The 27189-nt window shown below is 43.3% G+C and overlaps 1 protein-coding gene across 1 annotated transcript in view; it reads left to right on the forward strand.

The window, feature by feature from the left end:
- Nucleotides 1-27189, forward strand: part of LOC126271871 (ras-related protein Rab-23) — a 442999-nt gene that overhangs the window by 200284 nt on the left and 215526 nt on the right. Inside the window, exon 3 of the mRNA XM_049974217.1 lies at nucleotides 19886-20007. Coding sequence (XP_049830174.1) covers nucleotides 19886-20007 — 122 coding nt within the window. The remainder of the gene's footprint in view (nucleotides 1-19885; nucleotides 20008-27189) is intronic.

Below are 27189 nucleotides of genomic sequence, written 5' to 3' on the forward strand. Positions count from 1 at the left end.
ACATTGTCAAAAGCTTTCTCTAAGTCTACAAATGCTAGAAACGTAGGTTTGCCTTTTCTTAATCTTTCTTCTAAGATAAGTCGTAAGGTTAGTATTGCCTCACGTGTTCCAACATTTCTGCGGAATCCAAACTGATCTTCAGCAAGGTCCGCTTCTACCAGTTTTTCCATTCGTCTGTAAAGAATTCGTGTTAGTATTTTGCAGCTGTGACTTATTAAACTGATAGTTCGGTAATTTTCACATCTGTCAGCACCTGCTTTCTTTGGGATTGGAATTATTATATTCTTCTTGAAGTCTGAGGGTATTTCGCCTGTCTCATACATCTTGCTCACTAGCTGGTAGAGTTTTGTCATGACTGGCCATCCCAAGGCCGTCAGTAGTTCTAATGGAATGTTGTCTACTCCGGGGGCCTTGTTTCGACTCAGGTCTTTCAGTACTCTGTCAAACTCTTCACTCAGTATCTTATCTCCCATTTCGTCTTCATCTACATCCTCTTCTATTTCCATAATATTGTCCTCAAGTACATCGCCCTTGTATAAACCTTCTATATACTCCTTCCACCTTTCTGCCTTCCCTTCTTTGTTTAGAACTGGGTTTCCATCTGAACTCTTGATATTCATACACGTGGTTCTCTTCTCTCCAAAGGTCTCTTTAATTTTCCTGTAGGCAGTATCTATCGTACCCCTAGTGAGATAAGCTTCTACATCCTTACATTTGTCCTCTAGCCATCCCTGCTTAGCCATTTTGCACTTCCTGTCGATCTCATTTTTGAGACGTTTGTATTCCTTTTTGCCTGCTTCATTTACTGCATTTTTATATTTTCTCCTTTCATCAATTAAATTCAATATTTCTTCTGTTACCCAAGGATTTCTAGCAGCCCTCGTCTTTTTACCTACTTGATCCTCTGCTGCCTTCACGACCTCATCCTTCAGAGCTACCCATTCTTCTTCAACTGTGTTTCTTTCCCCCATTCCTGTCAATTGTTCCCTTATGCTCTCCTTGAAACTCTGTACAACCTCTGGTTCTTTCAGCTTATCCAGATCCCATGTCCTTAAATTCCCACCTTTTGCAGTTTCTTCAGTTTTAATCTACAGGTCATAACCAATAGATTGTGGTCAGAGTCCACATCTGCCCCTGGAAATGTCTTACAATTTAAAACCTGATTCCTAAATCTCTGTCTTACCATTATATAATCTATCTGATACCTTTTAGTATCTCCAGGATTCTTCCATGTATACAACCTTCTTTTATGATTCTTGAACCAAGTGTTAGCTATGATTAAGTTACGTTCTGTGCAAAATTTTACCAGACGGCTTCCTCTTTCATTTCTTAGCCCCAATCCATAATCACCTACTATGTTTCTCCCTTCTCCTACTGACGTATTCCAGTCACCCATGACTATTAAATTTTCGTCTCCCTTCACTACGTGAATAATTTTTTTTTATCTCATCATACATTTCATCAATTTCTTCATCATCTGCAGAGCTAGTTGGCATATAAACTTGTACTACTGTAGTAGGCATGGGCTTTGTGTCTATCTTGGCCACAATAATGCCATCACTATGCTGTTTGTAGTAGCTTACCCGCACTCCTGTTTCTTTATTCATTATTAAACCTACTCCTGCATTATCCCTATTTGATTTTGTGTTTATAACCCTGTATTCACCTGACCAAAAGTCTTGTTCCTCCTGCCACCGAACTTCACTAATTCCCACTATATCTAACTTTAACCTATCCATTTCCCTTTTTAAATTTTCTAACCTACCTGCCCGATTAAGGGATCTGACATTCCACGCTCCGATCCGTAGAACGCCAGTTTTCTTTCTCCTGATAACGACATCCTCCTGAGTAGTCCCCGCCCGGAGATCCGAATGGGGGACTATTTTACCTCCGGAATATTTTACCCAAGAGGACGCCATCATCATTCAATCATACAGTAAAGCTGCATGTCCTCGGGAAAAATTACGGCTGTATTTTCCCCTTGCTTTCAGCCGTTCGCAGTACCAGCACAGCAAGGCCGTTTTGGTTAATGTTGCAAGGACAGATCAGTCAGTCATCCAGACTGTTGCCCCTGCAACTACTGAAAAGGCTGCTGCCCCTCTTCAGGAACCACATGTTTGTCTGGCCTCTCAACAGATACCCCTCCGTTGTGGTACGGCCATCTGTATCGCTGAGGCACGCAAGCCTCCCCACCAACGGCAAGGTCCATGGTTCATGAGGGGGACATACACACACAGTAATCCTGCCTGTGTTAAGGGTACTCCTGAGAAGTACTCAAGAACCCGTGGAACGAGTGTTTCGTAAGCTATATTTTTTTGTGGGCGTGTTGGACTTGTGTAACATTATACCAGCGAATGTGTCAGACATAATCCACCTCACATCGCTCTGGGTGCATCGCTGTAGATACATATGGTTTTGACCATTTCCGATGATCGATTCTGTAATCGGACAATAATAGTCCTTGACGCCTGTTTATATGCAAAACGTCGCACCTATGTTTCGGCTGCCAGTCCCTGCGGCAGGAATCGGTTATCCAAACATATTTCTGCATTTCAATACAGCTACGAGTACTTCAACCTGTTCCCGTGAGTGGCGCCGTCACAGCATATCTTCAAGATGGCTGCTACATTTGACGTTCGTCAGAAGCAACGTGCTGTTATAGAATTCCTGTGGTGTTAAAACGAGACAGTGGGAAACATCCACAAGAGGTTGAAAAAGGTGTATGGAGATGCTGCTGTTGATCGCAGTACAATTAGTCGCTGCGCAAGCAGGTTAAGTGATGAAAACGGGCACGGCAATATTGAGGATTGTCCTCCACATGCGTTGTCTTGTAGGGAGCGGGACGTCTTCCAGCAATTCTGGCAATGCTGTGGCGAGAAAATTGTAATAGTGCCTGCCATTTAATGGCCTAGGTAGCAGATATGGCCCAATTAAACAGTCCCCAACAAGAATGACTCACTCATTAACGAAAAACCGCACTTGATGAGCGCTAATAACTGTGGGATGTGGGTTATCCTCACTCCAACATGTTGAAGTCTCTATAACGCCCGAACGTTGCTTCATCGGTAAACAACACAGAGGCTGGAAATGTAGGATGCATTTCACAGTGTTCCAGGTACCACTGCAGAAACTGTGCACTGGGTGGATAATCAACTGGTTCCAAGTTTTGGACACGCTGTAAGTGAAATACACGTAGCAGTTGCTCTCGAGGGACTGTTCTTACATTCGTCTGATTCGTCCCCATGTTATGTGCAGTTGCACGAGTGCTGATTGAAGGATCCCGCTCCACATGCTGCAAGACAGCTCCTCAAATTGCAGCGTTCTTACCGTGCGACGGCGTCCCTGTCCAGGTAATCCGCTAAATGACACGGTCTCTAGCAGACGTTGGTACACAGCAGCAAAGGTCGTATGATGCGGGATACGGCGATTAGGATATTGTTGTTGATAAACCCGCTGTGCAGCTCGTCCGTTGTGGTGCGCTACATAGTATGCACCAACGGTATCAGTGTACTCACTCCAGGGTTATCGCTCCATTAGTAAACAGAGACAATGCACTACGACACTGGTGGACAGCAGTTGCCTACAACGAAAGAGCGTAATACGACCTCTAACAACTGAAGATCGTAATACGGTCTCTAAGAACTGAAGAGCGTAATACGGCCTCCACCGTTTTAAATAATCCTCATAGGAAAAAATTACATTAGGGAAAAATATTTGTTTCGATGTCCCCTACAACTTCCCATATTTTGTCGGTTTAAATACTTTTCACCCTGTATAAACCACTTACATCTTAAAGCACCAACTTAAGATCATAGCAGAAGCAATCATAGTAGTACGATCCAGTAATATCCTGGTCGTGGAATAAGGTCTCCTCTTCCAATCCTATGTCGAGATACCCATGCACAAGCACAGTAATAGAGACGCGAAATGGTGCATTACGGTTTTGTAAGCACATCCTTTTCTTATGATCTGTCAGCTGGCACGAATTGCTGGATGCTCACATGCTCACTCAGCGAAATAATACCAGCGTCCCGTTACATTCTCCCAGCGAGATTCATCTTCGAACGATTCTTATTAACTTCCCTAAGCGTCTCTCTTACACTTTCATATGGATTTTTATACATCTGTTGCGTTTCCAGCTTCAGATTTCGGAGTTCCTTCCACACCTTGCGTCGGGCTGAGTTGATGAAGACCCAAACACTGGAGAAGTACTCTACAATCGGTACTTCATACAAATACATCGTCACTCGCTTCCCTACTATGCAACTATAGTTTTTGTTACATTTATTGTTGTTTAGTAGTATTAACCCTAGGTCAGGGTTTCTCAATCTGTGTTCCACGGGAAACGAATAAGTGCTCCGCGGAAGATTATTAATAATGTATCGTTTTTTCCGACATTTTGACGATACTACTAATTTTTTAAAATTGTATTATGATTTCCATATTATTGGTTAAGATTAGATCTTGAAACAGTAACTGGATAAAACGAATTTTTCTCATTTTTAAAAACGTTATTTATCTTCAAAATAAACAAGGCTTTCCATGAAAGTTCCAGGATTCTCAAAGTGTTCCGTCAGAGGAAAAGTTTTGGACCCCGTGCCCTAGGCATTTAAACGATGTGACATTCTCCAGTAGATAAGTGCTAATTCTGTAATCAATCGGATACTCTCACGTCCATGTGCTTTATCTTGCATTTACCCACTCTTAAGAGGTATTACTGAGTCTAACAAGAGTGCATACTGTCTACCTATCCAGGTAATTTCTTTATCCATTGCAACTGGTCGGCTGTTTATAATTTTATTACGTGAAACCGTTGCTGTTGTGTAGCTGTGTTTAAAATACTGTCTACCTACGTCTCCATTTCCTGACACTCATCCTGCACGCTAGTTTTATCTGAGCAGCAACATAATCCGGGAACGATCTGATTTTGCTGATGTGCATTGCTATTACGCTTCCTTGTGACACAGACAACTTTTCTTTTGTCCTTTTGAACATTCGCCGCTGGCTACAACGTACATTATTGTATCGGCAAACATTCTGAGAGTCAGTTACATATCTGGCAGGATAATCTATGTAATCGGCTGTTTATTATTAGTCGACAGTTTATTGCAATGTCGAATGCCTTTCGGCCAATTTCTAAGGATCAAAACATCTTGTACGACTAGTATTAGAACCAGTGGCTCCGCAGCAGAGTGTCGCAGCGTTAACACAAATTTATAGATCAAACATTGTAGTTACGGCCTAGGGCTGTGAACAATTTTTGCTTGAAAATGAAGAATTGCAATAAATAAAAAAAATTGACAATTGTAAGCTGTAACTGGCTCTGAGCACTATGCGACTTAACTTCAGAGGTCATCAGTCCCGTAGAACTTAGAACTACTTAAACCTAATTAACCTAACGACATCACACACATCCATGCCCGAATTAGGATTCGAACCTGTGACCGTAGCGGTCGCTCGGTTCCAGACTGTAGCGCCTAGAACCGCGCGGCCACTCCGGCCGGCCGTAAGCAGTAACTAACACTTACACTAATTACTTGAAGTTTGTGAATCCATCCCACATCAAGAGGAACAGTGGCCGTGGATCGGGGATTTACCGAAGAGGACAAGGTGCTTAAGTTGCTCCTTTGATGCAAAGTAGTAAAACAGGAATGTTGCGTTAGCCTGAAATAGCTAGAGGAATGTGGCACGAGAAACAGTAACACGTCCAGAGTTGTGTGCGCTTGGCGCTGTGTGCGAGTGTGTGTGTGTGTGTGTGTGTCATAAACTCTGCCGACAGACTACGTCGCAACGTCTACAGCGCTCTCTCTCTCTCTCTCTCTCTCTCTCTCTCTCTCTCTCTCTCCCAGTCTTTCCCTCTCCCTCCCCTGCAATAAGTCCTCCGGCCGTTCATTCTCTGGGCAAATGACATCGCTGTCACTTTCGTTTGTTCCGCAATAATAATTGTTTTCCTTATGCTGGCGCTAACGAACGGAGCAGCAGCAGCAGCAACACTGCGGTCATCCAACGTCCATAAACCGGAAAATCGAAGCTCAGTTTTGCCATAATGGGCGAACGAGGCAGACGGAATAGTGATAATGAGGCTATTGATTGAAGCTTCACATTCATTCATCGCGCCCTCTCTGTGCACCTCTCCACCAGCAATATCTCTCTCTCTCTCTCTCTCTCTCTCTCCCCCTCCCCTCTATTTCTCTATCTCTGTTGTACTCTATGAGAGTATGAGAGGCTAACAGATACCACTGGCATCAGAAGACGATGGGATCGGTTTCGCTAGCGTGGTCGACCTACAGCCTGAGAAAATCGCTACATACGTAACAGACACCTGAAAGACGGGAAGATCCGATTTCCGAACAGAGAGCCGCTGCGTCTTACGTTATTACTTTCCACTGAAACTGTACCCTGAGAGCGTACTATCGTAGCTCATAGGCTTTACGTAAGGGCTCAACAGTGCGCCACTTGATACATCAGTGAAGACGCAACCAGTAAAAAGTAAATACGTTCTCGAAGCTATACGCTGGAAGACAAACAAGTGAAATACAACCGTATGTTATCGATCCTATTAGATGGATCTCTGTCGTAAAGAGACGACAGTTTCGCTGTTTCATAAGTCGTTAACGAAAATTCCGGTATCGAGATAATGAAAGTCACACGATAGCGCCATAATATAGGAAAACGATTAGGTTCTATTCTTGTACAAGAGTTAGTGCCATTTGGTCACACACACGTGATAGGTTTATGCGTAAATCCTACAACTGCTGTGTAACATTTCCTGTGGTTCGTCCTGCAGAAATATAGTTTTCACTTGCATCGTTTCATGTCATTGTATGCTCTTTGCTTTCATTCCCTTCAATCCATTCATTTGTTTTCAGTGAATCTAATGCAGCTGGCGTACACCGCATGTGCCGGAGTAAGACACGATGTTCAACCACGATGAGACTTCAAAAACTAAGTTACATGTTATCATCGCAGGCCAAATAACGTTTACTGAATGCTGCACTACGCTTCAGAGTGACACAGAAGCATGATGCTGTTTTCCTTCTTAGTCACCAAGTCTCTGTAAACAGATGTCGGAACGTCCTACCAGTCGTTTAATTCTTCGACGGTACAAATACGCTCTCCGTTCACGGAACCATTCGAGAACCGCTATGTGAACGTCTTCATCGTTTGAAAATCTCTTCTCTCTCGCCCCCCCCCCCCCTCCTCCCCTCCTCCCACTCTCCAAAAGTTCTTTCAGGTTGCCGAAAAGATGAATGTCGCATTGTGTAACATCTGGAGCTCCCGGTCAGCATGACAATGTCTTCGCGACCTGGGTAAAATTTTTGCTACAGTCTCACTATGGCTGAATGTGCCATGCATTTGGTCCATGAACCGCCAGAATGTCACGGTGAATCTTTGAGCTATTTTGACGTTTTTCCCATGAGAATCGTACTGCCCTGCGTACTTCAACTTCGGAGTACGTTTCCACTTGCCGCGCCATTTCTCTCCCACACTTTGATCCATCTATTATCCGTATCGCAGTAGGAATGCATCTGCAGGAAACCCGGAAATACGTACACTCTTCTGAGAATGCGCCACTCTTGTTGTGCACTGGCCTTTCCGTGCTACGCCCTGTGTAACTTAGTTCCTGAAGTCTCTACGTCCCGTGCTGCATCTACATACGTCTACACATATACCCCGTTAGCCACCAAGCGGTGTGTGGCGGAGGGCACAATTCGCGCCAAAGTCATATTTCACCCCCCTGTGTTCCACTGTCGGATAGCCAGTAAGAGCCGTAATTTCCCTTATCTTTGAATAGTGATCACTGTGCGATTTGCAAGTTGGTGGTAATAATATATTCTCTACATCCTCGGCGAAGATCGGATTTCGGAATGTAGTGAGCAGCCCCTTCCGTGTAGCGCCTCGTCTATCTGCAAGTGTATCTCACTTCAAACTTTCTATGAGATTTGTGACGCTCTCGTGATGGCTAAATGTACCAGTCACAAATCTTGCCGCTCATCTTTGGACCTTTTCAATCTCTTGAATGAGACCCAACTGGTAAGGGGGACCCATACAGACGAACAATACTCTAAGACTGGACGAACTAACTTATTGTAAGCAATTTCCTTTGTCGAAGGACTGCATCGCTTCACAATTCTACCAATAGAGTAGATTGTTGTATAGTTCGCCTTGCCCGTTACTTGTGTAATTTGGTCATTCCATTTGAGGTCATTTCGGATAGTCACACCCAGATACTTGAAGGAGGGTACCGCTTCCACAGACCGGGCATTTATTTTGTACTCGTACATTAATGGGGATTTTCTCCTTATTATACGCAGTAGGTTACACTTACTAAGGTAACTGCCAGTCATTATTTTCTACAAATCCTCATTGACTTTTTTCACAACTTTCGTGTGATACTACTTTCCTGTAGACTACAGCGTCGTCGGTAAACAGTCTAATGGCGCTGTCAATACCATCAACCAGATCGTTTATGTATATCGTAAAAAGTAGCTGACCTATTACGCTGCCGTGGGGCACACCTGAAGTTACGCTTGTTTCTGTTGAAGTCATCCCGTTCAGGACGACATACTGCTCTCTGTCTGTTAGAAAACTTTCTATCCAACCGTATATGTCATCGGAAAGACCGTAAGCGCGCACCTTTTGGAGCAAGCGACAGTGCGGAACTGAGTGGAACGCATTTCGAAAGTCAAGGAATATGACATCAACCTGGGAGCTGGTATCTAGAGCCTGTTGTCTGTCATGCACAAAGAGGGCCAGCTGTGTCTCGCATGACAGCTGTTTCCTAAAACCGTGCTGGTTTCTGCAGATGAGCTTCTCAGAGCACAGAAAGGTCATTATGTCTAATCATAAAATATATTCCATGATTCTACAACAAATCAATGTAAGTGAAATTGACCGGTAATTGTGTGCATCCGATTTTCTACCATTTTTATAGATTGCTATGACCTGCGCCTTCTTCCAGTCTCGTGGAACTTTCCGCTGTTCCAGTGATCTCTGATAGATGATGGATAAGAATGGTGCTATATTTGTAGCATAGTCAACATATAATCTTACGAGGATACCGTCTGGGTCAGTACACTAAAGACTATGACAGCCAGCCTTGCGTTCGTGCGATAATTGAAAGGGGGTTGGTGCTGCAGACATCTACCGTAAACGAGTTTTTGAAAGCTAGGTTTAGAATTTCGGCCTTTTGCTTATCATCATCAGTTACATTACCCGTACTGTCAGCAAGAGAAGGTATTGAATTATTTGTAGCGTTCACAGATTTTACGTACGACCAAAATTTTTTGGGGCTATTTTTAGAATATGCAGATAAAATATTGCATTCAAATTCGTTAAAAGAATCTCTCATTGACCTTTTGACAGCTGCTTTCATTCCCCCCCCCCCCCTCCCCATGAACCATGGACCTTGCCGTTGGTGGGGAGGCTTGCGTGCCTCAGCGATACAGATGGCCGTACCGTAGGTGCAACCACAACGGAGGGGTATCTGTTGAGAGGCCAGACAAACGTGTGGTTCCTGAAGAGGGGCAGCAGCCTTTTCAGTAGTTGTAGGGGCAACAGTCTGGATGATTGACTGATCTGGCCTTGCAAGATTAACCAAAACGGCCTTGCTGTGCTGGTACTGCGAACGGCTGAAAGCAAGGGGAAACTACAGCCGTAATTTTTCCCGAGGGCATGCAGCTTTACTGTATGAGCACTGAAACACTTGAGTCGAAACAAGGCGCCAGAATTAGACAACATTTCATTAGAACTACTGACGGCCTTGGGAGAGCCAGTCATGACAAAACTCTACCAGCTGGTGAGCAAGATGTATGAGACAGGCGAAATATCCTCAGACTTCAAGAAGAATATAATAATTCCAATCCCAAAGAAAGCAGGTGCTGACAGATGTGAAAATTACCGAACTATCAGTTTAATAAGTCACAGCTGCAAAATACTAACGCGAATTCTTTACAGACGAATGGAAAAACTGGTAGATGCGGACCTCGGGGAGGATCAGTTTGGATTCCGTAGAAATGTTGGAACACGTGAGGCAATACTGACCTTACGACTTATCTTAGAAGAAAGATTAAGAAAAGAGAAACCTACGTTTCTAGCATTTGTAGACTGAGAAAGCTTTTGACAATGTTGACTGGAATACTCTCTTTCAAATTCTAAAGGTGGCAGGGGTAAAATACAGGGAGCGTACGGCTATTTACAATTTGTACAGAAACCAGATGGCAGTAATAAGAGTCGAGGGGCATGAAAGGGAAGCAGTGGTTGGGAAAGGAGTGAGACAGGGTTGTAGTCTCTCCCCGATGTTATTCAATCTGTATATTGAGCAAGCAGTAAAGGAAACAAAAGAAAAATTCGGTGTAGGTATTAAAATTCATGGAGAAGAAGTAAAAACTTTGAGCTTCGCCGATGACATTGTAATTCTGTCAGAGACGGCAAAGGACTTGGAAGAGCAGTTGAACGGAATGGATAGTGTCTTGAAAGGAGGATATAAGATGAACATCAACAAAAGCAAAACGAGGATAATGGAATGTAGTCAAATTAAATCGGGTGATGCTGAGGGAATTAGATTAGGAAATGAGACATTTAAAGTAGTAAAGGAATTTTGCTATTTAGGAAGTAAAATAACTGATGATGGTCGAAGCAGAGAGGATTTAAAATGTAGACTGGCAATGGCCAGGAAAGCGTTTCTGAAGAAGAGAAATTTGTTAACATCGAATATAGATTTATGTATCAGGAAGTCGTTTCTGAAAGTATAAGTTTGAAGTGTAGCCATGTATGGAAGTGAAACATGGACGATAACTAGTTTGGACAAGAAGAGAATAGAAGCTTTCGAAATGTGGTGCTACAGAAGAATGCTGAATATAAGGTGGATATATCACGTAACTAATGAGGAGGTATTGAATAGGATTGGGGAGAAGAGAAGTTTGTGGCAGAACTTGACTAGAAGAAGGGATCGGTTAGTAGGACATGTTTTGAGGCATCAAGGGATCACACATTTAGCATTGGAGGGCAGCGTGGAGGGTAAAAATCGTAGAGGGAGACCAAGAGATGAATACACTAAGCAGATTCAGAAGGATGTAGGTTGCAGTAGGTACTGGGAGATGAAGAAGCTTGCACAGGATAGAGTAGCATGGAGAGCTGCATCAAACCAGTCTCAGGACTGAAGACAACAACAACAACAAATTTCTGTTTGTCAGCGGGGCAGTGACTACGTTTAAAACGACTGTGCAAAATTCTCTGCTTTCTCAGCAACTTCCTAGTATGTCTGTTGAAACAAGTTGGATCCTTTCCATCCTCTATATTTTTGCTAAGCACACATTTCTCTAGCACGTGGTGGGCAATACCTTTAAATTACGACCAAAGATGCTCATTATCATTGTGACCCGCAGAGACTGCTGGGAGCTGACTATGAATATATTCATTAATGGCATTTTTATTTGCTTTCCCAAACAAGAAAACTTTACGCTGGTATTTTTTATCTTCCACAGACCATAGAAGCCACAACGACATTATGGTCGCTAATACCTTTTTCTAGATTAACTTCCTCAAAAACATCAGGTCTGTTTGTTGCCAAGATATCTAACATGTTCCCATCTCGGGTTGGTTTTCTAACCAATTGCTCAAAGTTTGTATGTTGAAAGCGCTCCTAGAATAACTTCACACGAATCTTTGCTTCTGTCCATTTGATGTACGCGTAATTTTCCCAGTCAGTGGATGCCAGATTAAAGTCTCCACCTATAACTAATAGATAATTTGGATATTTATTTCCTATGTACTAAAGACATTCCCTGAAACGTTGTGTGACGTTTGTTGCGGATGCTCGCGGTCTATAAAAACATGCTTATACAGTGGTTAATTCTTGGCTGATTGACAGCTTTATCCAGACTATTTCACAGTCCGACCCAGTATCGATCTCAACTGCGTTTAAACAGCTTTTAACTGCAATGAACACACCACCTCCCATAGCATCAGTCCTAACCTTCCCAAACATTGTCCCATCCAAGTTCAAAATTTCACTGCTATTTATGTCTGGTTTCAACCAGCTTTCGGTGTCTAATACAATATTGGCATTGCTACTGTTAATTTCCGAGAGTAACTCGGGGATCTTGCTACACACATTTCGACAATTTACTAACATGGGATTTAGAATACCCTGGTGGTACTATTCGCACACACTACGTGTACCTCTCGTTGTAGCGTTGGGATGTCGTAGGTGGAAACATCACTGCCAATGAGATTTTCAGTCAGGCCTGGTGGCGAGGTCGGCTATTATAATGGTTAGAACGACTGCTCGCGATAAGGACGACCGGGTTCGCGTCCTGGTCTGCCACATTCCCATTTTCATGATATATTCATAATTCTAGAATTTCTGTGTTGACGTTTTATTCTGTTTATGATCACAAACCGAAAACGACTGTCGGTAATGGCGAAAGACTGCTTCAGCGATGGACAGCAACGTCTATTTTGAGAACTACTCTCGTTCCTAAAAGGCAGTGTTCCATGTGCGTGTAAAGTTGACACACCCTCTTCAGAATATTTTTGAATGAACTAAGCTTGGATAGTTTGTTTTGTAATAAGTTAGTTGGGGCTGGAGTGAAAAACTGTATGCGCCATTAGGAGCGAAGTTAGTCTAATTTCGACTATACTGCTCTACATTTTCTGTCATTTTGGTAATCCAGCACAGGCGATTATTGGGGCGTTTTCTCTAAAGTTCAAATGGTTCAAATGGCTCTAAGCATTATATGACTTAACATCTGAGGTCATCAGTCCCCTAGACTTACAACTACTTAAACCTAACTAACCTAAGAACAACACACATCCATGCTCGAGACAGGATTCGAACCTGCGACCGTAGCAGCAGCGTGGTTCCGGACTGAAGCGCCTAGAACCGCTCGGCCACAGCGGCCGGCCCTCTAAAGTTCTTCGCCTCCGTGGAGGAGATGGTGGTCGACTTACCTGGCAATCAAGCAGAGGGACATTGTTCAATTCTGAGTACTGGAAAGAATTTTTACTTGACGGTCGGAATGGAACTGGGTGCATCCCGTCTCTTAAGGATAATCAAGGAACTACCAGAATTAGAAGCAATTAGTTTCAGGTCGGAAAGCTAATAACTCCTCGCAACGGATGTGCTGAGATGCCCCAGATAAGCATCTAAAGACGGCATTAGCAGAAGTTGACACGACGGTCGTCAGCAGACATCTACAAACCTTTACTACACAATAACTTTTTATATGAATGCGCGGTGTCTGTTCCATACCACTTGCAAATAGAGAAAAAATTATACAGGTGTCTGTAGTAATTTAACACCTTCTAAATTAGCAGCGTCCGAATAACCCACATCATCACTTGCAGCAATGTCTTGTAGTATCATATCGTGCCGATCCATCGCAATACTGGAATGGAGATCGTCTAGAAACGTACGTCCATGTTGATTGCGAGATGGTTCACGACAAGCGATCAGGCGTCATCCGTCCATACGACGGTAGTGATGACGAACCGGGCTGTAGTGGTGTTCTTAGGCGTGACGAATACATCATAGACGAACCAGGCTGGGGCGGCGAACACATCATCATTTCGTCAGTCGTAGAGTAATTGTTATAGGTGCATCTCTTGAGTCTGCACGCCTCTATCAGTCTTGGAACAAGATGAAGAAATTAATCATCAGAATACAGCTACAGCGAGCACATCATCATCAGTTATCTTCTATATTAGCAGGTCCTTTGCCTTTCCATTTTCTGCGATCCATTGCTTCCTTCTTAAGGCTGCTGTATGTTGTACCGTCCATCATGTCATCCAGTATCTGGAATCTCTTCCTCCCTCGCTTCCTTTTCCCTTCTACATAACCTTCTAAAACTGTTTCTATCAGTCCGCCATTCTTTCCTAATATATGCCTAATCCAATTTCTTTTTCTTCTCTTTATTACATCTAGTAACTGTCTTTTCTCTCCCACTCTTCTCAGTACCTCTTCATTTTTTACTCTGTCCATCCAACTTATTCTTTCCATCTTCCGCCATGTCCAGATCTCAAAAGCCTCCAGCCTTTCTCTGTCTTTTTTCCTCATAGTCCATGTTTCAGCGCCATATAGAACAACACTCCATACAAGACATTTCATGAGTCTCTTTCTGAGGTCTCTGTCCAGACCGCTGCAGAAGACTCTCCTTTTCTTATAAAACGCCTCTTTTGCCATTGCTATCCTTGTTTTAATTTCTGTGGTGCCCTTCCAGTCGGTGTCTATCCTGCTTCCAAGATACTTAAAATTTTGCAGCTGTTCTAGTGTTTCTCCATTCAGCATAATTTTTATTTCCTTATTTCCTCCTGATGCCAATACTTCTGTTTTATTTGTGTTAATTTTCATTCCATACTTTTTTCCGTTAGTTGCAGTGGTGTCCACCAAATCCTGTAATTCTTATTCCCCTGTGGCTAGAAGGGCCATGTCATCAGCAAATCTCAAACACCCTACTCTTCTTCCTCCAATTTCTACTCCTTTGTCATCTAATGAACATTGGTCAATCATATTTTCCAAGTAGAGGTTGAAAAATGTAGGTGATAAACAGCATCCTTTTCTTACTCCTTTTCCTAGTCTGATCCAGTTTGTACTTTCTCCTCTCACTTTAACTGAAACTTTTTGATTAAGATATAATGAGTTTATAAGTCTTCTGGTTTTCCAGTCCACTCTCTTTTCCCTCATTATAGTCGCCAGCTTGTCCCAAACCACATTGTCAAATGCGTTTTCTAGATCGATGAAGCACATATATAGGTCTCTTCCTTTCTCAATAAACCTTTCTCCCAAGATTCGTAGGAGCCCTATTGCATCTCTGGTGCCCGTACTCCTCGCCAAGATTCTCCTCCATTCCTTTTTCAAGTCCTTTAATAATTGTTCTTAACGAGCACATACAAACATAAAATATCATTTTAAATACATACTTGTAGGATTACTGGAGTCAGATCGGGGTCCCTTATTAGCCCCTGATGACCCATTGTTTGCATTATTGCGTTTCATTTCTGCTGATTCTATCGGCGCTATTCATGTTGCTGCTAAACAAGTCTTAAACTGGAATGACTTCCGCGCCATGACGACTCGTACTTATAGATTAAAACCAAATTTCTTTGCTTATTTCAAGCAGTGAGAGACTAGTAGTCATATCGCAAGTACTGGGTCGATCGAGACTCGTTGCGGTGCTCTTGCCTTTCTCGGCAGTGTTCTGTCTGAGCTACTCGGCTCTCATTGCACGACTAGGCGAACAACCTTCACAGCTTTCTTCTAAGATTACTAGTGCATCAAGGTACGTAAGAGAGTGCCTGTTTAGTAAGCGAAATAAGACAAAAGTCTAGGTAGAATTGTCGTTGTGAAGGCGGGTCGTGAGTCTTCCATAGTTAGCTGAGTCGCTAAAAGCGTTGTCCACGTACTCCTACGTCAGGGTTCGAATTCTGGTGCGCCACACAGGTTTAATATGTCACTGAGTTCTACCACAGTACACATTCCGTTGCGGAATGCAAGTTCACTCAGGGACATTTCCATGTGTTTACCACCACCACCAAGTATCAACGTCAGTCAACGTTCGTCGCCATTATCATAATCATGGCGTCGTGCCTTGTGGGCTAATAGTGAAGTGCTCGCCTAGAGACCAGAAGGTCCCAGTCGAAACACGGAATTTTTCAGTCTGCATTTAGTCCAGCCTTCACCTCCCACGTGAAAAACTCGTCAGAAACGACGTCGGGTTCGAAGTTCACTTTAATCTGTAGGTTCTCTTTCCCAAGAGCTCAAGTAGAAACCGAGCACCAAGACCCCTCCCCCCCCCCCCCCCCCCCCCACTTCCCAAACCATGATTGTACGCGTGATGTTCTCAGACAAATTCGTTACAGCGCTTCCACATTATAACGGTAAAATAACTGGGTTTTTCCCGATATAATTAAATATTTACAGAATCGTGAAATAAAGACGTCAGATCTCGACAACACACTACGTACAAGGAAATTAGTCAGGAGCGAGGCGTGCTGATAACTGCTGTAATCGCCGATTACAGTACACAAAAGAATTTTTTTTTAAAGATTTAAATGTTCTTGTTATATATTTTTTCTACAATTTCAGTTGCTGGCATACTTCGTACTCGTAAAACGCACCGTTAACTCGGGGGCATTTAAGACATTAACGGCTGTCGTTGTGCCGGGCGCCAGTTTTGGAAGGCCACAGGGACTGGTCAGCTACTTGCTACACACCTGTAACTTCACAGCAACAGCGATTAACGGTGCGCCCGCATCTCATGAAGTCCATCGCCTTTGTCGCTTCCGCTAGAGAAAGAGAAGGTGGTCTGTGCAGCTGTTACAGGCAATTGATAATCGTATCGCGCCTATGATTCTCTAGCTGTTCCAAACACACTATAGTGCTGAAAGTTTTCAGATATAATTCGCGGCACATATTTTAGTGTTTCATAATGTTCCAGTACATATTATTTATTCATTTAGTACTAGTGAAGAGGTTAATTTTTAAATGATTTCAATTTAGTTTCTGCGTAAATGTGAAGTTGGGGCTTCTCAAAAGCCATAAACATATCAGATCGTAAATATGTGCTGGACAGTCTGAGGAAACTTTCATTTGGTGGAGGACTTGGTTTTGAGGGTAAATGTGACGTGATCCAACAGGGATGGCCTGCACTAAATCTTCGACGTTTACAGTGCAGCAACTAAAAATTACACCTCTTACAAATGGTTCAAAAATGTGTGTGAAATCTTATGGACTTAACTGCTAAGGTCATCAGTACCTAAGCTTAAACACTAACACTTCATAACCTAAATCATCCTAAGGACAAACACACACACCCGTGCCCGAGGGAGGACTCGAACCTCCACCAGGACCAGTCGCACAGTCCATGACTACAAATGGTACATGACTGTAAGGGGAGACAAGAATAGTACTGTTTGGTCGCATATTTTGTTTTTTCCGATGTCTTGAGGACAGAAAGATGACATGAACAATTTCAACAACATAAGGAAACGGCCGGAAATTTCCAAGGAACATATTACGTCTGTATGGACACTCATTAAATTTAACAGAACAAGGCTAATTTTTTGTTTGACCATTGCCTTGCTATTAAATGTTCAGAAGCATAACGAACAAATGAAAAAAAAGAATACACACATTGCACACATTGTGAGATGTGTGACTGATGTTGCACATTTCCTAGCCGCTGAGTAACAGTAATTATGTTGAACTGCTACGATTAATGGCTCAAAATGATGAATGTCTGTCAGATCACTTTCAGACTTTAAACTGTTTTTCAAGGTATCTCAAGCGACATACAGCATTACGTCATCGATTCCATTGCCTAAGTCATTCGTACAAAAATTCGAAAGAACTGAAAGAAACGGCATTTGTTGCCATTATTATGGCTGAATAATAATAATTACAACGATCATACCGTTACTTGGAGAAAATATAAAAATGCAGTAAATGAAGCAGGCAAAAAGGAATACAAACGTCTCAAAAATGAGATCGACAGGAAGTGCAAAATGGCTAAACAGGGATGGCTAGAGGACAAATGTAAGGATGTAGAAGCTTATCTCACTAGGGGTAAGATAGATACTGCCTACAGGAAAATTAAAGAGACCTTTGGAGAGAAGAGAACCACGTGTATGAATATCAAGAGCTCAGATGGCAGCCCAGTTCTAAGCAAAGAAGGGAAGGCAGAAAGGTGGAAGGAGTATATAGAAGGCTTATACAAGGGCGATGTACTTGAGGACAATATTATGGAAATAGAAGAGGATGTAGATGAAGACGAAATGGGAGATACGATACTGCGTGAAGAGTTTGACAGAGCACTGAAAGATCTGAGTCGAAACAAGGCCCCCGGAGTAGACAAAATTCCATTAGAACTACTGACGGTCTTGGGAGAGCCAGTCATGACAAAACTCTACCAGCTGGTGAGCAAGATGTATGAGACAGGCGAAATACCCTCAGACTTCAAGAAGAATATAATAATTCCAATCCCAAAGAAAGCAGGTGCTGACAGATGTGAAAATTACCGAACTATCAGTTTAATAAGCCACGGCTGCAAAATACTAACGCGAATTCTTTACAGACGAATGGAAAAACTGGTAGATGCAGACCTCGGGGAGGATCAGTTTGGATTCCGTCGAAATGTTGGAACACGTGAGGCAATACTGACCTTACGACTTATCTTAGAAGAAAGATTAAGAAAGGCAAACCTACGTTTCTAGCATTTGTAGACTTAGAGAAAGCTTTTGACAATGTTGATTGGAATACTCTTTTTCAAATTCTAAAGGTGGCAGGGGTAAAATACAGGGAGCGAAAGGCTATTTATAATTTGTACAGAAACCAGATGGCAGTAAGAAGAGTCGAGGGGCATGAAAGGGAAGCAGTGGTTGGGAAAGGAGTGAGACAGGGTTGTAGCCTCTCCCCGATGTTATTCAATCTGTATATTGAGCAAGCAGTAAAGGAAACAAAAGAAAAATTTGGAGTAGGTATTAAAATTCATGGAGACGAAGTAAAAACTTTGAGGTTCGCCGATGACATTGTAATTCTGTCAGAGACGGCAAAGGACTTGGAAGAACAGTTGAACGGAATGGACAGTGTCTTGAAAGGAGGATATAAGATGAACATTAACAAAAGCAAAACGAGGATAATGGAATGTAGTCAAATTAAATCGGGTGACGCTGAGGGAATTAGATTAGGAAATGAGGCACTTAAAGTAGTAAAGGAGTTTTGCTATTTAGGAAGTAAAATAACTGATGATGGTCGAAGTAGAGAGGATATAAAATGTAGACTGGCAATGGCAAGGAAAGCGTTTATGAAGAAGAGAAATTTGTTGACATCGAATATAGATTTATGTATCAGGAAGTCGTTTCTGAAAGTATTTGTTTGGAGTGTAGCCATGTATGGACGTGAAACATGGACGATAACTAGTTTGGACAAGAAGAGAATAGAAGCTTTCGAAATGTGGTGCTACAGAAGAATACTGAAGATAAGGTGGATAGATCACGTAACTAATGAGGAGGTATTGAATAGGATTGGGGAGAAGAGAAGTTTGTGGCACAACTTGACTAGAAGAAGGGATCGGTTGGTAGGACATGTTTTGAGGCATCAAGGGATCACAAATTTAGCATTGGAGGGCAGCGTGGAGGGTAAAAATCGTAGAGGGAGACCGAGAGATGAGTACACTAAGCAGATTCAGAAGGATGTAGGTTGCAGTAGGTACTGGGAGATGAAGCAGCTTGCAGAGGATAGAGTAGCATGGAGAGCTGCATCAAACCAGTCTCAGGACTGAAGACAACAACAACGACAACAACACCGTTACTTGGCCGGCCGGAGTGGCCGTGCGGTTCTAGGTGCTACAGTCTGGAGCCGAGCGACCGCTACGGTCGCAGGTTCGAATCCTGCCTCGGGCATGGATGTGTGTGATGTCCTTAGGTTAGTTAGGTTTAATTAGTTCTAGGCGACTGATGACCTCAGATGTTAAGTCGCATAGTGCTCAGAACTATTTGAACCATTTTGAACCGGTACTTGGATAATAGTAAACAATAATAATAATGACTGTCATTATTATTGTTGTTATTATCATTATTATTACAACAATAATGTTACTTTAAACAATTTTTAAAAGCGATTGCAGTTATGAATACGTCGTGCATCGTCATTGAAATTAACACTACTCCGTTATAACTCGTCGAGCACGAAAGTGGAGAAACTCGCCGTAGAGCGAGTAGAAACTGGTGTTGGACCGAGCAGCTATCAGTGCGAGCAGAGGTGCCCGGAGTGGACTGGACGAGTTCCGAGAAAGCCTCGTGCCGCTTGCCTTGCCGTGTGGCTCCCGGCCGCCGGCTGCCAGCTGACGAGTTAAGCTAAGCCAACCACTCGCTCGCTCTTTTGCAGGTCGTCATCGTGGGCAACGGCGCCGTCGGCAAGTCCAGCATGATCCAGCGCTACTGCAAGGGCACCTTCACCAAAGACTACAAGAAGACCATCGGCGTCGACTTTCTCGAGCGGCAAATCGAGTGAGTAGCACGCATTTCTTTGTCGAATATATGATCAAAGGTGTGATCAAATATTCGTCAAATATATTTGACAAAAATCTGTGACGTGTCGCTAAAAAGAGGTATCACACTGTCATATATTTCGTCTCAAAGTTCAAGATGGCTGACAACTAGCGGTGGGTCGAACTCGTTCATTCCCGTGAACTACTTCATTCATTTCACTCTTTGCCGTGAAGCGTTCAAATGAAGTAGTTCATTCATTAAGTACGGAAGCCTGGAGAAGTTGCCCAGTTCGCCGCTCAGCCGCGGCTACGCATGCTTCTCCTCGCTATTACAATAAAACTTCGTAATAATTCATAATTTTACCAACAGATGGCCGAACTATGCAGTACTGTACACGCAACGTTTTACGCTCTTACAGCGCCTGAGTTAAATAAAGCATGGTCGAAGGGCACAAAGGAAAGATAAACAGGGAAGCCTGTCACATATAAAGAAGGTATTACATTTAATCTTGCTCGACATTTTCTCATGAAGCGCCCAAAAAAGTCTTTATCTGCCACATGAAACATTATTTGTTGTATTCATGGACTGAAAACTAGGGCTACCAACGAAATGCAGTCCAATTTTATGTTCCTTTTAAAATTTAATCCAGAATAGAATGAGTGTTTACCACTATCACAAAGTCAATCTACCTACGTTAAGTAATTATTCAAAAGTTTTCCTGTAGATTTTATTTCTGTTGAGAATAATAACCCTCCGGATTCAAAACGTAAAGTGTCACCTGTAGTCATTGGTACGATTTTAGGTAAAATCCGTCTTTCAGTGTTATTAACAAACCTTTTATTTTCATGTTACCTGTGCGTCCTCACGCAGCCAGCCTCTTCGTTTGTATCTTTAATATTCATTTGTCTGCAGGCGCTGCCAAAGGTAGGCTACCCACAGTCGCGACGTTTAACTGCACAAATAGTCACGGGTAATGATGTCAGCACCGCAGGAAGCAGTTGACGCTGCCTTCCCCTCGCCCCTCACCTCCCCAACACCTCGCAAACTTATCGTTCGGCACAAACACAGGCAGTAGAGAGAGGATTGAAGTGAAGGGAGGATGAGTGACGTGGCGCCGATGTATTGGGTGAGGGAGAGGGAGAGGGGAAGAGGTGGTCACCGTGGGCAACGCCGACGCCGCCGTCGGCAAGTTTCACGAGCTCCCCATCTCTACTGACAACAACTTCTTATTGACTGCAGCAGTTGCATGTAGCACAATTGCACTGTGTGAACATGCGGAAGAGAAGCGGGGGAAAAAAAGGAAACGTACCTGGGTGAAGCCGTGGGTTCTACGACGACACGACGAAAGCATTCAAAAAAACTTGTTACGTGAGCTTACAGTAGAGGACGTCAAGTCATACATCAACTACTTAAGAATGGATGCGCATACATTACTGTATGTGCTCAGTGAAGTGTATCCTCATATCGCAAAGCACAATGCTCACTAAGAACTGCTATATCTGCATAGGACAGGCTCACTGTAACAGATTCCTTGCTACAGGAGAGAGTTAGGTTAGATTAGGTCTCCAATCTTCTTAATCTATTTTTGTATTAACGCTGCCACACGTTGTAAAGCGCCTCATCAGCTTCATACATCTCTGTTTATTTTGTAGTAATCGGTACACACTAATTGTATTTACCGGCAATGTTTATAAAAACACTACAGATGACAAAACGCTGCAGCGATGCTAGCGCTCCTCGTGGCAACATGTCACATTCCAGTGAACAGAACACAAGCGACTTCTTTGATCAAATCTACAGCGAGGCCCTACATTTGATCAAATATCTGACGACATTTGACAAAGTTCCCTATTACACCATCAAATTTCTTTGACAAAGCTGTTCGACAAAGAAATTTGATAGCGTAATACTGGCCTTATTCCGGGCCGGACTCACGTCGATCCTCTTGTTGCGAAAGTCCGATTAAAATTACTTAATTGTTGACTTCTGTTACTTACCGCTAAAGTCTTGTCCCATCCGCTAGCGGCTAGAGCTCTGTTATAGATGACACACAACACGGCGGGGCGCTTCACAAATGCTGTTAATGTGTAACGCGCAGCAATCAGTTACATGAATGCGTGACTCCTTTCGGACGTGTCCGAGAATCCGCATCTGAGATACATTATATGTGAGCTGAAGGGGGAGAGAGGCAGAAATGAAAGGAAAGGGAATTTATTACTGCTGTCAGCTGCACCGGGATATTACGCGGAATCAGCGGCGACGAGTGAAAATGTGTACCGTGCCGGGATTCGAACGCGGGATCTCCTGCTTAATTGGCAGATGCGGTAACCACTGCGCCATCTAGGACACAAGTGTTACCGCAACTGCGCGGGCTATCTCGGAACGTCTAACGGTCGATCGACGCTCCCACTTAGCGCCACCTATGTGCAGTCCCTGTCCATTTCCTCCATTCCCTGGCATGTCCGAAAGAACAGACGTCACACTTTCATATAACTGGTAGTCCTAGCTGGGCAGTGGATCCACTTTCTTCAGTGCGGATGCACAGATACCTCCGGTCTCCAGTGGGAATCTCGGAGTAGCGAACATGGAGGAGATAGGTAGGGTTCTATGCAAGTGTGGATCGGCCGAGATAGTCAACGCAGTTGCGAAACACTGTGTCCCGGATGGCGCAGTCGCTAACGCACCTGCCTGGTAAGCAGATTTTGGGTTCGAATCCCGATGCGGTACACGTTTTCTCTCGTCGCCGCTGATTACGCGTAATGTCACGATGCAGCTGACAGCAATGGTCCCCTCCCTTTCTTCCCCTGTCCCTCTTCAATTTACATACAAGGCGGAGCTAATGCCACGAGTTATGACGGAAATTGGAGAGGCTCTGTCCACAGCTATTTTGATTGACCAATAGCAGAACTGCTGCAGACGATGGGTATTGTAGCCTTGAATTCAAACTCGTGTCCGAACCTAACGGCAGCCTCGTGATATGCAGTGTATCGGAGAAAAAGGCGATGAACAATCTGCGACAGAACTAAAATCACAATCGGTCTGTTCACGGCTTTTAAGGCTAACCTGTACGAGCAAATTAGATAGGAAAATTCGTATATGTTTGTTTGGACAACCACCTGCTGCGTCAGAATTTCAGTTTTAGCGGTGAAGGAAAACTTTATTATTTCTCGCTGTCTTTGGTTATCTCAAGCTATCCTCACACTGGCTGCCACAATACCAACCGATGAGCAGTCCTCGTTGGGACTTGGTTGCAGATTATAGGCGACATGTGCAGATTCCAGACGAAAAAAGAATTACAGGAAGGAAAATAACAGTATATAAAGAAGTCGTAACCGTGATGAAAATGACCCGGTGAAGTATTAGAAACAAAGAAATTACATTTAAACCAATTAACTGAATAAAAATTATAGTCTTTTGATTAGATTTAGAAAAACAAAAAAATTCGCTGTGTGTGACGATATTTGAATCCACGACATTTCTTCACACGTCATGATTACAGGCTAACCACTACGGCATGCCGTTACAACACACGATAGTGTTGTATTTATGAGCCAGTCGCAATGATTAATTGCAGCCTTCAAAAATTCAGCTTTACACAATGTCGTTCTAAACGTATCTAATGTAAACCGATCACTGTGATTATAACAGAGTATATGTGGACCCTAAATCGCCTCTTGTGCGGAAGCATCCAGTAGTATTTGCTTAGCGCTGTTTATGAATCGTGTTTATTTGGTCAGCATTGTTTTGTGTTGTTGTTGTGCGCGCGCGCGCGTGTGTGTCTCTGTGTGTGTGTGTGTGTGTGTGTGTGTGTGTGTGTGTGTGTGTGTTCGGTGTGGAGAAATCATGTGTGCCGAAATATAAGGGCCAGACCCAGGATTCGGGATCCAAACACATAAGAAACATAGCCGGACACGGAATTGGAAGTGAACTGACTAAATTTTGTGGCAGTTTGGCAACACCGAAAGGGGTCGAAAGTGTCGTTGAGCGCTGTTATTGGAAAAAGTCAGCTACAATACGTGAACTGTCAAGTATCAAGTAATTTTAATCGGACCATGGTGTCTAGTCTCCACGACAACTACAAAAAGTAATAGCTTGCGAAACAATAATTACTTTAGTTGCCTTAAAGATGCTACACTAGTTGAAGGAGAATTTTGTCAATACTGGGCGCAAAAAATGTCCACATCACAAAATCACCCCCAAGATCAGCTCTTGTTATTAGATTGCTCATATCTTATTTTGAAATTCTAAAATACTGTACATGTGTCTAAATTCAACTACTCCATACAATTTTCAGTCGTGTGTAAACTAGATCACTAATGCCAATTTTTTTTAAATCTTATTCGCATTACTTACTCAGTTGTATTTTATTGATGTAGCATTTCGTTGCTATCGCCGTGGGTAAATTTTATATCTAGAGCTTTTAAATAAGCAGATAGAGGACGGTTACTGGTTATTTGTTAGATGTGAGTGCGACAATAAGTTTTATTTGGGGGAGGGATGGCGGCAGGAGACAGAGACTGAGAGTGAATCCCTTCCATAACAGAACTGTGGATCCGCCCCTATTTTTATGTAGTTGCCTAGACGAACCACGTTTCCAAAAAGGTAATAAATAATAATGATGATGATAATAATAATAATAAAATTTAAATCTGATAAAGAAGTTACCCGCTGAAGAACAGAGGACTTGATGGAACTACACAAGAACTCATAAAAGAAATTGTGACAGACACAAATGCAAGGGTGAGATTCAGAAGAGCACTGTCAGAAGAATTTGATATCAAGACTGGTGTTAAACAGGGAGATGGATTGTCACCATTGTTGTTCAGTATAGCACTGGACGAAGTGATCAGGCAGTGGAGAGCAATAAACGAGGAAATGGGAATACCAAAGACCCATGTGGGGGACAAAAAGGACAACAGGGCTCAAGTGGACTGCTTAGCCTTTGCAGATGACATAGCAATAGTAAGGGAGACGGAAGAAGATGCAGAGACAACTCGACAACTTAAGTTAGGTAACCAGAAAGGTAGGACTGAGGATCGTCTATAACAAGACAAAGACATTAAATACCACTGCAGTCTGCGAAGCACCGGAAGGCACTGTGCAAATGGTGGACAAATTTAAATTGCTGAGAGAATTTATGACAGGGAGGAACAGGAGCTAGGAGGGAATAACAGAGGATAAAGAAGAGGCATGACGAGAGAGATATACAATAAAAAGAATATATCCACAGAGGCAAAGATAAGCCACTACAAGGCAACCGCGAGGAATGCAGTATTATATGCTGCTGAGATGATGACACTAGGAAGAAATGGGGCAGAACAAGAAGAGAGACAAATACTGAGAAAAATACTAGGTTCCAAAAGAGGTGGATTCGAAGACGTAGGGAAGAATTGTACCGGAACATGAAAAATATATCCGGGGAAATCCGACTCAAAAGGGCAAGGTTTTCTGGACATGTAATTAGGATGAGTATGGACAGAATGACGAAGAGCGTGTGGGAAACAACAGGGAGTATAAGGGGAAAGACAGGAACAAAGTGGGTTGTTGAACTTCGGAAGGACTAGTTGGAATTGGGGATCAAGGTCGAAGGAAAGGAAAATTGGAGGAACAAATATACTCCGATCAATATGCCAGACATCAATGACAGAGAAGAATACAGGAAAAGATTAGAGCGTCACCTGTGGAGCCGACAGGAGAAACGGACACTGAAGATCTAGGAAGAAGAGCGGGAGAGAAGAAGAGAAAGAATGAGGAGTGTCTGGGAGAAGAAGAGGAAAATGCACTCCACGAAGGGGCTACCCGTGGTCCTACCGAGGCCGTAACGCAAGAAGAAGAAGAAGAATAAGCTACGTGCTTATGTAAGGATTAATTCGATAGAAAATTCATTATTGACGGAGGAGGTTAGTCTGCAGTGGCGGCGGTCGAAATGCGACGTTCTGTGTGCGGCGTCTGTGGCGTAGAGCCATAACGAGTGACTGAGTGACTACTGTGAAACGTTAACGACCCGCTGCGCGGCCGCGACTGACCGGAATGCTGCAGGTTGTCTGTCGCGCGACAGAGCCGGTCTGACTGCAGCCGACAAGAAACGGGGACAGCGGGACACCGCGCACTGGCTGGCTGGGTTGCCGCTGTACCGTGCTGTTATTCCCGCCGAGACACCTGTCTCCTCCGCTACCCTGTGTATTCAGGCAGCTGACGCGCCAACTGGCGCTCAACGGTCGCACTGCGATCGCAACATGGCCGCTAGCGTTTGCGAAATGCGACAATTTTCGCAGTCTCCCTGATCGCTGGTAAGCGTCCAGAAATATCGAAATTTTAATTTGAGACGATTCCAATGAGTGTCCTTTTCGATTTAAAAGTAGGCCAGAGCTGGCTCGCTTAACTCAGCGGCAAAATGCGTTTCTAAAACCTGTTATCTTGCAGCTGGGTGTCTACGTACTAACGAGTACTGTGTCTTCTACTAGAATCTCCTATTATGAAGTTTTGCTTATTACTAGTCGTTCAACAAAATTCAAAATCAATTCTCGGCATAAATAGTATAACGGCTTTTTTTATGCCATTTAGTCTCTTCTGCGTAACAGTCTTCATTCCATAGAAGATGTGGTGCCTTATGCAACGGATAATCATTTTGGCACGATTTATATTGTACCCCAGTACAGCCGCAACAAATTATTAGTAGGCCCATGGACTAATAACAATGAGATTCCATAATAGTGGATTCCAGTAGAAGATGCAGTTACGCGTTAACAGGTGTAGAAAGCAGTTTATCTGCTGAGTTGAGCGAGCTCGGCCTACCTTCGTGACGTAACGCCCCGCGGCCTGTCTTTCCCGTAGGCATAAAAAAAAAAAAAAAAATCAAATGGCTCTGAGCACTATGGGACTTATCATCTGAGGTCATCAGTCCCCTAGACTTAGAACTACTTAAACCTAACTAACCTAAGGACATCACACATAACCATGCCCGAGGCAGGATTCGAACCTGCGACCGTAGCAACAGCGCGGTTCAGGACTGAAGCGGCCAGAACCGCTCGTCCAAAACGGCCGGCGAAGTACAGCAGGGAGACCTCAACGCAGTATGTCTTTCCGCGTGAAACTTCAAACAGAGACCTTTCCAGGGAAAATGTAAACAATGATATACAAGAAAGGGAAGGATTTTTGGCGAGCAGAGAAAGTTTGTCGTATGAAAAGCTTTCAGTTGAA

Source organism: Schistocerca gregaria, chromosome 5, assembly GCF_023897955.1.
Source record: "Schistocerca gregaria isolate iqSchGreg1 chromosome 5, iqSchGreg1.2, whole genome shotgun sequence".
Classification (NCBI taxonomy): domain Eukaryota; kingdom Metazoa; phylum Arthropoda; class Insecta; order Orthoptera; family Acrididae; genus Schistocerca; species Schistocerca gregaria.